Below are 10,873 nucleotides of genomic sequence, written 5' to 3' on the forward strand. Positions count from 1 at the left end.
TATTTATTACAGCTTCAATATCATTGGTTATAATAGATTTATTTAAGTGGTTAACAACTTATTGGTTCAATTTTTGTTGGTAAATCCATCTAGAAATTTATCCATTTCTTCTACATTTTTCAGTTTTCTTGAAAATATGTTTTCAAAGTATTTCCTAATGATCCTCTGAATTTTGCTAGGAATGGTAATCATGTACCTTTTCTCATCTTTAATTTCATTAATTTGTGTCTTTTACCTCCTAAATCTAGTCTGGATGGCTAGGGTTTATCAAACTTATTAATCTTTCCTCACACCCAAATTTGGTTTCACTGATTCTTCACATAGTTTTTTTTTTTTTTTTGGTCTGGATCTCATCGATCTTAGTACTAATCTTTATTAGTTCTCCCCATCTGGTAGTTTGGGCTTTGATTTATCCTTTTTGTTTTAAAGGATTGAGGTGCATCAGTAGGTTGTTTATTTGAGATTTGTCATTGGGGAAGGATGAATAGACAGAAAAACAAAAATAGACACAACAAAACTGCAAAAATAATATGAGAACCTATTTATCCACTATAAGTATTGGTAGCAAAGGAGGATTGTGGGTTGATAGACAGGAAAAGGGGAAATCAGGAGGTAGGAAATGGTTATGGTTGTTGATAGGAGGAAAGTGTAAGTTGTGGAGGATGTAGGGGAGGAAAAGAAAAGTTTAAGATTGTACACTGAAAGGCAGGTTAGGGAGCTGTCATATGATGACTACCAATTGGTGTAGTAGTTAAGGTAGGACTAAAGGGAAAATTGGGGGACAAGAATGCAAAACTGCTATTGGAGTAAACAGAAAACAAGGTACTGGTAAACAAATAACACTTTTCCTCAATTGAAGACAGAAAATAACTTACCAGAACTTTAGGGATTCAGCACAGACTACCGACAGAAAAAATGAGGCAAATCTCGAGCAACCTAATGAAATACTTCATGGTCTTAGCAGAGCAAGAACAAGTGAAACCTAAAGTTAGTACAAGGGACTAAACAATAAATGTCAAGGCAGAAATAAGTGAAATTAACACTAACAAAACAGTATAAAGAATTAATGAAAAAAAAGAACTGGTTCTTTGATGGGATAAGCAAAATTGGTGAACCTTTAGCCAAACTAACCAAAAGAAAAAGAGGAGGCCAAAATTAATAAATTCAGTGATGAAAAGAGAATTACAAAAAATATGAATGAATTTCAGATTCATTAGAGAGTATTTTGAAAACACATTCCAATCATTTGGAAAGTATGAAAGGAAATTGAACCAAAAGGACACAAACAACATAATCAGAATGGTAACAAGCCATGAAATAGAGGCAGGAAGAAATAATTTCCCAAAAGAGGAAAGCTAACAAGGGATGCATTTATTGCTGAATTCCACCAGAGTTTTAGGAAACATGCAATACCAATGATCTTCAAATGATTCCAGAAAAGAAAAAGGAAAGAAAACTACCAAACTCTCTCTATGAAACTGATATTACCTTAATACCAAAACCAGATAAGGAAAAAAACCATGAAGAAATCTATAAACCAATTTCCATTATGAATTCTTAATAAAATACTTACGATCCAGTCTTACCAACACTTTTAAAAGATCATAAAGTATGATTAAGTTAGTTTCATTTGAGGCATGAGTGGATGGATGGTTCAATATACACAAATCCATAAATGATGTGTCACATAAATAGAACCAACGGGGAAAATCATGTTATCATGTCCACATTTGCAGTAAAAGACTAAGACAATGTTAAACCTCCTTTCAAAATAAAAGTAATGAAAGAAGAAGGAAGAGAAGGAATCTAACTCAACATTATAAAGGATATATAGAACAACCTTTAGTCAATATTATCTAATAAATGGGGACAGTTGCAATCATTTTCTCAAAAGTCAGAAATGGTACAAGATGACCTGGGTCTCCACTCTTATTTAATATAGTGCTTGAATTCTTAATCAGAGCAATAAGGCAAGTGAAAGAAATAAATGGGATGCAAATAGGGAGTGAAGAAGTCAAATGTTATCTTTTTGTAAATCACATGATTCTGTACTTTTTGTTAGTGTATATCAAATTGTATAGTTTTCATCACAGCATTTCTGTATATACATATAATATGCTGTGATCATAATAACTCCCATCTATCACTCTTTCTGACAATAAATACTTCCCTCTCTCTTTTTCCTTCTACTTCCACTTCTATAGTACTCCCTGATTTACTCTCATGTTCTTGATTGCTTGGGAGGTTGTCTTGTTTTTTCTTCCTCCAGCTATATGTAAAAGACCCTAAAGTTCTACAAAAAAACTTGTATGTGATAAATGGTTTTGCAAAAGTAGCAGGACATAATGTAACACACAGAGGCTTACAACAAGTTGGTGGAATTGACTCTGACTGACTCCATGAATGTGAAGAGTTGGGGTAACAAAGGAGAGTTATGTCAGGAAAATTTTGTTAAAGGAGCACAAATAACAGGGGCTAGTGGACTACTCTGGTTCCTAGAGATTCTGACTGGTTGTTGGAATTTGCTGACAGGAGGGATTTGAGACAGAGCACCACAGAGATGAGACCCAAAAAGAACTTCAGCAAGGCATATTATAGTTAAAATATTAAATGCAATGAAGAAGTAAAAATACATCATATATAAAGGAAAACCCATCAGAAAAATAGGGAATTTCTGAACAGAAACTAATACCAAGGATGGCATAGAATGTTGTATTAATGCTGTGAATGAAAGAATGGCCAACCTGGGCCAAATACAGCAGAAAACATCTTGACAGAGGTCAAGATGTTCATAACTCCAGGCAGATCAATTAGCTTTTCTGAACTCCATTTTTTCAAATCAGAAATTACTTTCCAATAATACTGACCATATATAATATAGATAGGTAAATATTAAATGAGATAATCCTTGTGAGAGTCTAAGTTCAATAGTGGTTCATGAAAATTCTAAATGCAGTTCTTCAAATCACCTAATATTTCACAAAAAAGAAATGATAATTCTTGATATGTTCCAAGCACAACTCTTCTCAGTACTTTGTAGAAATCATAATAAATTCAAGGATTATTGTAACTTCCCAGAGTTTTATAATAAATGAATAGTTTTATTTCCATTCCTTCTATATCAAGGTAAAGGAAATAACAATTTTGTTAAGATATCAGAAACTGTGTCCCTCTACAAATCAGTGCTTTGGAAGTCCAAGGTGTCTGACAAAATGAGGATTCTCAAACACTGGACCAAATTGGCACAAAGGATTGGGCAAATGTGGGCAGCAGGTTAGATTTCTGGAAGATAAGAGATTTCATTGAAGAGACATAATAAATATTTAAGTTACCGCATTTCTTTTTTTATGGTACTAGGGTTTGAACTTGGGGGTCTTGTGTTTCCTATGCAGGTGCTACACCACTTATCCCACCACACCAGCCAGAGTTACCTAATCTCTAACATGATCTATTGGGAACACAATGAGAAGAAAAAATTTCCTTTGTTGTCAGACCAATGTCCCTCAGGGAAATCAAGTAGTTGCTCAGAGGTTTTCAGGAACAAAGGAAAATGTAACAAATGAGCAGATAGAAGCTGTAAATATGTCTGTTGATGCTTTCCCTCAGAGGGTCAAATCTTTCCAAAACAGGATTCAGCTCCATTTGAAGTCCTAAGAGTCCAAATCTGACTAGAAGATCAATGGTTCACTTCCTCCTGATTTCTTTTATGGGGCATAGATTCTTGCTCTGCATCCATCATCCAGCACAGAATCCTGACTTCCACACAGAGATCTTCACCTAACAGACCCCATCCAGGTGAGTCCTTGACCCCAGTGTGTTCTAAGGAAAGGTGAAATAAGAATGGAAACTGATAAAATTTACCTCATGTCAACTGATAACCAATCAAGCCTTGTCCAGAGGTGTGAAATTACTGTGTGCCTTGGCTTGTATGAATAATTAATTGAAAACATATTTAATATATTAAAAAAGATGAGGGTTTACCCCCTGCAATGCATAGATCATTAACAATCTTGTGATGGGAATGGAAGTCCAGGTGTAGTCTAATGAAGAAGTACTATGAAGTATTTCTCATAAAAATAGAATGTATCCTGTTTGGGTCCTATGAATATAGAATATTGGAACACTAGTTGCTCATCATAGTTGTAAAAGTTTATGCTTTCAGTTTTTACTTTTATTTGCTGCAAAGGGACTACATATACTTGGGTCTGTTAATGAATGTGAACAGTTTTTAATGATTTTTGCCAGTAAACAGTTCTGCAATAAAGATATACATAAATTATAAAATGACTATAAAATGTTATGAAAGACTTGTAGAATGAGATTTTTGCCATGGTCAAAATTAACTAAGATTTGATGATTAATAAATCACATTTTAAGAAAGCTTATCAAATATTGTATAGTCATGAAACTTTTATTTAGTGTACTCTGTTAAAGTGATTCTTCTTTTAGATCATTGTCTTCCTTTTGTTAAGCAGCAAAAAAATAATTTTCTTTAAAAGAATAGAATTTATCCAAGAATATTTCTACTAGCCAGGAGGAAATTGAGTTTTAGGTATGGAAATGTGTGAGATGAAATTAGGGCATTTTCTTCTTTAGTTTGTAATATGCAGCATATTTGAGCCAGTTTTCATATTCATTAAAAAGGCAAGATGAATGGAATCCTTGTCATCTTTACCTAACAACAAGAGCTTGTAAAGCACACTTCACAGTGCCTGCTCCCACATTGGCATTCACACAAAAGAGTTCTTTGGTCTTACAGGGACTAAGTATTTTTATCTTTTGATTTGAAAAAGTGAATCGAAAGTTATTTGACTAAGTTTAGCATTTTCTGTTTATGTGTTTTAAATATGCCTTGATATGTTTTGGAGAGGGATGTGTGAAATTTTATGCATTTTGTGGAATCAAAATTATCTGTTGTTCATTGTCATAGTCATTCCCCCACTGCATTTTAAATCTGAATATTGCTGAATCATTACTATTAATAAGTTGTTTTTTACCTGTAGCCATCTTACTTTCTGTTTTTCCTGATTACTAGAGCTCTGCCTTTTGTGATTTTTTCCTGGTTTTTACAAAAGCAATCATCTTCTAATTTTGGGCCAAGTGTGATCTTCTCAATTCATCTAAAGATACAACTTCTGTAGGCATATTTTCACACACATCTGTTTCATCACCTGTGTGGGGATTCCCTTTCTGAACAGAGGTTATAAATTACTGGCATCACAGTTCAGTGTGAGAATTAAGTGTGATAATTCATGTGCTGCCTGAGCCCAGGGTGTGTTGAGACTTCAGGAAGGGAGCTGGTAAAATAATGCAATCAAGGTTTTACTTAATTTTATTACTGTTACCTAGAGTTGTGTCCAGTGAAAGCAGAATATAGTCATTCTATGCATATACTATGTGAAATTATATCTTCAGATAGTGTATATTCTACTGTTCCAAAAAAAGAGTATCTTTCCCAATTTCATTTCCAGGTCTAGTCAATTAAAGTTGGACTTAGACACTCATTTTCATATCATTAAATATTTATTTCAGATTTTTTTATTGAGAAGTTATTTTAGATTTCCATTGACTTTCATTTATGGCAAGCTGCATGGATTCCATTTATTTACCTGATAATTTTTTTTATTGGACAGTTCTCTATTTCTTAATTGTTTTCTAGATTTTATAATTTTTTATCTTTTCAGTAAACCAAAAGGAGTGAAATACTTAGATCTCTGCTTGTTTGGATCTCACTTTATCATGAAAGTGTACAACTCAATGAAATTAGTGCATGTGTGGATCAGTGATCCCACAGATAATCACATGCAGACAGAGGATAGATGTCCCAACAGGCACAGCATCTCATAGAGCCTTCCTCAGAGCACTAGGGCCTGAGCTCACATATTTTATACTGGGAATAACACTTTTAAGATGCTGTTGATTTCACTTTGCAAGCATTCCGTTGAGGATGGTTGCATCTACAATCTTCAAGAACATGGCCTATAATTTTCTTTTCTTTCATGGTTGTCATCTAACCCAATTGTGTCCCTTGCAATCCTGACATAAAAGATAAACACAGGAAAATAAACTTGAATCCACTTCTATATACAGCATGCATTTGAGATCAGAATAAAGCATGATAACATGTACATAGGATAGCAAATGTATTCAGACTCATAGATACATGGAATAGAACATTGGTATAGAAAGAATGGAAAATGTGCAGTTATCTCTTAGTGGATATAAGGACACAGTTATATAAGATCAATTTTTAGATACCTGCCCTACAGTGTAATGCAGAGAACTAACAGTATGATGTTGTGCACTTCAAGAGGTATCACAAGGGTGCAAACACCCATAATTCCAGCACAAAGGCAAATGAGGCAGGATAGATCATGAGTTCAAGGCCAGCCTACCTTACATAGGAAGACTTTGTCCCAAAACACAGAAAAAGAAAAAGACAGAACTAGAAAGAACTTTTGTGAAGAGAATAGATCTGATATTAACTGTTTCTCAAAGTAGAAAAATAAAACAAATCTAAAGGGATAAAGACAACTTCATGAGGTGACAATTATGCCTGTAACTTTGATGGTGGTGATAATGTGACTAGAGTGTGCCTGCTCTAAACTCATCCATGTGCACACATGACACGGTGCAGTTCTTTGCATATGGATTATAGCTGCTTAAAACTGAAGTATAAGAACAACAGTGGAATCAAGTTCTCTGCATCTGAAAATCTTAAATTTTTACCTGTTCCTGGAGGTTACCTCCATGCTCAACTTTGTTGGACATGGTGTCTCTTTCATCTCATTCTTGCTCTTTCTCATGCCACAGTGCCTGCATTTTGAAATTTAATGTACAATAAAAACACCAACCTTGGTGTCATTGCACTGCTCATGCCTGATGCCAAACACAGCCTTCTGAGATCACCTCATGGCTTCACTCCCATCCTCAAGGTTGTCTAATTTACCTGTCTTCTTGAACCCCATAAAAATCACCTATGTCCACTCCACTTTTACCTGCTCATTTTTTAATAGGCATTATAACCATCTGATATATTATATGGTAAATTTCTGTATTTTTATATTGGCATATAATAATTATGCAAGGGGGATACATGGTGACATTTATATATGTGCTTACAATTTATCTCAATTAGATTCATTCCTTCCATCATTCTTTCTTATTCCTTCTCCTATCCTTCTTAGGTCAACTTCAACAGATTTCACTTCTCTATTTTCATACATGTATACAAAATACCCTGAACATATTCCCCCTCCTTCACCCTCTCTTGCAACCCTTCCCCTCCCTATGATACCCACTCCTGGACAAAACTTGTTTTATCTTCCTGTTCATCACATTTTAAGTACCTTAGATTCCAGACATATATTGTGCTTTAATCAGATTAAACATGCATTACTTACACTTTTTCTATCACCCTTCTCCTTTATCATTCAGAAGTTTACAGTGCTCTCTGTTATATTATCTTCATACACAGATGTATTGCATTCCATTCTCTTTTCCTCGCCTGCCTCCCATAATTCCATCAGAGAGAAGGACAAATATAATCATGTTCTATATCACTCTATTATCTAGCTAGATAGCCAGCTGTATCTTTATCTATTTATGTGAATATGTACATAAGATCATATGTGTCCATTGACCTTTTTGTTCTAGGTTCCACAAATGAGGTAAAACGTGACTTTTTTTGTACTGTGCTTGGCTTACTTCCTTAACATGAACATCCCACTTACCTACAAACAACATAATTTCATTTTCTTTATGGATGAGTAACACTCCATTGTTTATATATACAACAATCTCTTCATCTACTCATCAATGATAGGGCATCTGGGTTATTTTCAAATCTTGGCTGCTGTGAATAGAGCTTCAATAAGTATGAATGTGCAGTTAGTGCTATTACATCCTGACTTACATTCCTTTAGGTTTCTGCCCAGGAGTAGTATTGCTAGATTGTAAGATGGCTCTATTTTAGGTTTTTGCAGAGTCTCCATATTGCTTTCTATAGTGCTTGAACTAATTCACACTCCCAGAAGTGGTTGATAAGTTTCCCTTTGCCCCACATCCTCACCAGTGCCTGTTTTTTGTGTTATTGATAATAGCCATTATAACAAGAGTGAGGTGAAATCTCAGTGTGGTTTTGACTAGTGTTCTTTTTATGGTTAGGATGTTGAGCATTTTAACTGACACATTAAAAAATAAACATGCTGATGGCATACCATGTGATATTTAATTAAATGAACAGATTGTAAGGTGTCCAAGTCTATCTATGTTTTCAAAAATGTATCATTCATTTAAGGTGAAAAATTCAAAATTTTCTTTTATGTCTTAATGTTGTGAATTCCCTTATCTATTTATATGCTTTATTCATAAAGGTCTGTGAGGACTTTTATATCTCAGTAATGTACACCCATTGCCTACACAGTGCTAAGAACAAGGATGTATCTCAATTTACATTATTCAAATACATGATAGAATTGTGTAACAAAACTTTGGAATATACAGTATTTTAAAGAAAGTATAGACATGATAGGAATTACTAACTAGAGAGGCCATCAGTGGTGTCCTACAGGGGATCAGGCACAAAAAGTGTTGTCATATAGTTTTTCTTTTTTCTGAAAGTCACATACAACACATGGAACCAAAAAATTATACACAAGTTTCAGAATTTATTCTTCTGGGATTTTCAGAACATGAACTTCTACAGCCTCTCTTCTATGGACTGTTCCTGTCCATGTACCTGGCCACTGTCCTTGGGAACCTGCTCATCATCCTGGCCACCATCTCAGACTCCCACCTGCACACACCCATGTACTTCTTCCTGTCTAACCTGTCCTTTGCAGACATCTGTATAACCTCCACCACTGTCCCAAAGATGCTGGTGAATATCCAGACACACAGCAAGGTCATAACATATGAAGGCTGCATGACCCAGATTTATTTTTTTGTTTTATTTGTGGTGTTGGACAACTTTCTCCTGGCTGTGATGGCCTATGACCGTTTTGTAGCTATCTGTCACCCCTTGCATTATACAGTCATCATGAACCATCACCTCTGTGTGTTATTGGTTATGTTGTCTTGGATCACAAGTGTTCTGGATGGAGTATTACAAAACTTCGTGGCATTGCAGCTGTCCTTCTGTACAGAGGTGGAAATCCCTCATTTTTTCTGTGAACCTAATCAATTAAGTCAACTTGCCTGTTCTGATACATTTCTTAATGACATGGTGACATACATTACAGCTATGCTGCTGGCTGTTTGTCCCCTCAGTGGCATCGTTTATTCCTACTCCAAGATCGTGTCATCCATCTCTGCCATCTCCTCAGCTAAGGGGAAATACAAGGCATTTTCCACATGTGTGTCTCACCTCCTGGTTGTCTCCTTATTTTACTGCACTAGCCTAGGAGTGTACCTCACTTCTGCCATGACCCAAAACCAACACTCAACGGCAAGAGCATCAGTGATGTACACTGTGGTCACCCCTTTGATGAACCCCTTCATCTACAGCCTGAGGAATAAAGAAATCAAGAGGTCTTTGAAAGCACTCTTTGAGAAAGAAGATATAAAAGTTGTCTTTGCTTTTGGTTTAAAAAAGCACTGTTGAGCACAAGAATGGAGCCCTTGGAACATGAAATTACTATGTTTTGATCTGATGTTCCTTTTATTTAATTACTGTTTCTTTGATTTCAACTTCTCTATAAAATGAAAGTAATTGAGTTTATAAAAATTCTGCTTCTTCTGATATCAAAATAAGGTCAGTTTATGAAACTGGTACTTTCTCAGTTATTTAAAATATTGAATAGCTTGGCTTAAGTCTATAATTCTATCTACATGGGAGGTGGAGATTAGTATTGTGGTTCAAGGGCAGTCCAGGCAACCTGTTTCAAGTCCCCATCTCAAACAATCGCTGGATGGAATGGAGTTCGGCAGTTACCCCAGCTAGAAAGGAAAAACAAATAGCAGGATGTGATCCAGGCAAAAACTGAGATCCTATTTCATAAGTAACCAATGCAAAAAGGGCCTATGGAAAGTCTGAATTGGTAGTGCACCTACCTAGAAAGTGTAAGATGATAAGTTCAACCCCCCAGAACTGCCAAGAAACAATCACAGTTTGGAATATCAGAAATTCTCAATGTGCTAAACATTTATCTTCAGATTTTATTCCCAAGTGCCTTAGGTCACACTTAGTTATGTTTCTTTATTGTTTCTCAAGGTCATACTCATTCCTGACACTACTCCTATGGGGAAAAAACATACTTAGCTGCTTAAACTGTTAATCCATTTTCATACCAGAGAACATTCTGACTGCATAATTGAGCACTATAAGTCCATCATTACTGCAAGCTTCAGTATGTCAATTGCTTCTCCTGATAAAGTAGGTTTTAAGAGATCAGTGTGTTTCCTTGGTCTCATTTGAAGGATTATATTTTCTTATTCAGCCTGGTGCCCACAGAATGTACCACAGTCGCCAGTAAAAGATGGTTATCAAATATGTAACACCGTGTGAAGTCTAAGTGTAAGATGTTTTGAAATATGAGATGGATTTATTTGGTCTTAGAATGTGAACTTTACATAAGATGAGTTCAATGCTGACATTAAACATTGAGCAACTGTAGAAGATATTTCTTTTTCATACTGTAAATATAAGCATTTTGGTATGTAAGAATACTGTTCAGTGTAAGGGGATTTACTCACTGAGGATTTGTTCACCTGTTTTGTAAATTTTATTATTGAATCCTCCCTCTGGTTCCACTGGAAAACTTCAAATGCTCCCTACAACTATGATTCCTTCCATTGCTCTAAATTAAATATTTATTTTTCTAAATTGGATCATAGCCATTAATGTGGGAGTAGATGAACAACATTAATATCA

General features: G+C 35.1%; 1 protein-coding gene across 1 annotated transcript; it reads left to right on the forward strand.

Annotated features, from left to right (window-relative positions):
* The first annotated feature begins 8,635 nt into the window (after window positions 1-8,635).
* LOC141416533 (olfactory receptor 7A40-like) lies at window positions 8,636-9,604 on the forward strand. The gene has a single exon (XM_074053480.1). It carries the CDS (start codon window positions 8,636-8,638, stop codon window positions 9,602-9,604), a length of 969 nt encoding a protein of 322 aa, XP_073909581.1.
* Window positions 9,605-10,873: the final 1,269 nt, after the last annotated feature.

The sequence above is a fragment of the Castor canadensis genome, chromosome 14 (genome assembly GCF_047511655.1).
Source record: "Castor canadensis chromosome 14, mCasCan1.hap1v2, whole genome shotgun sequence".
In the NCBI taxonomy this organism is placed as follows: domain Eukaryota; kingdom Metazoa; phylum Chordata; class Mammalia; order Rodentia; family Castoridae; genus Castor; species Castor canadensis.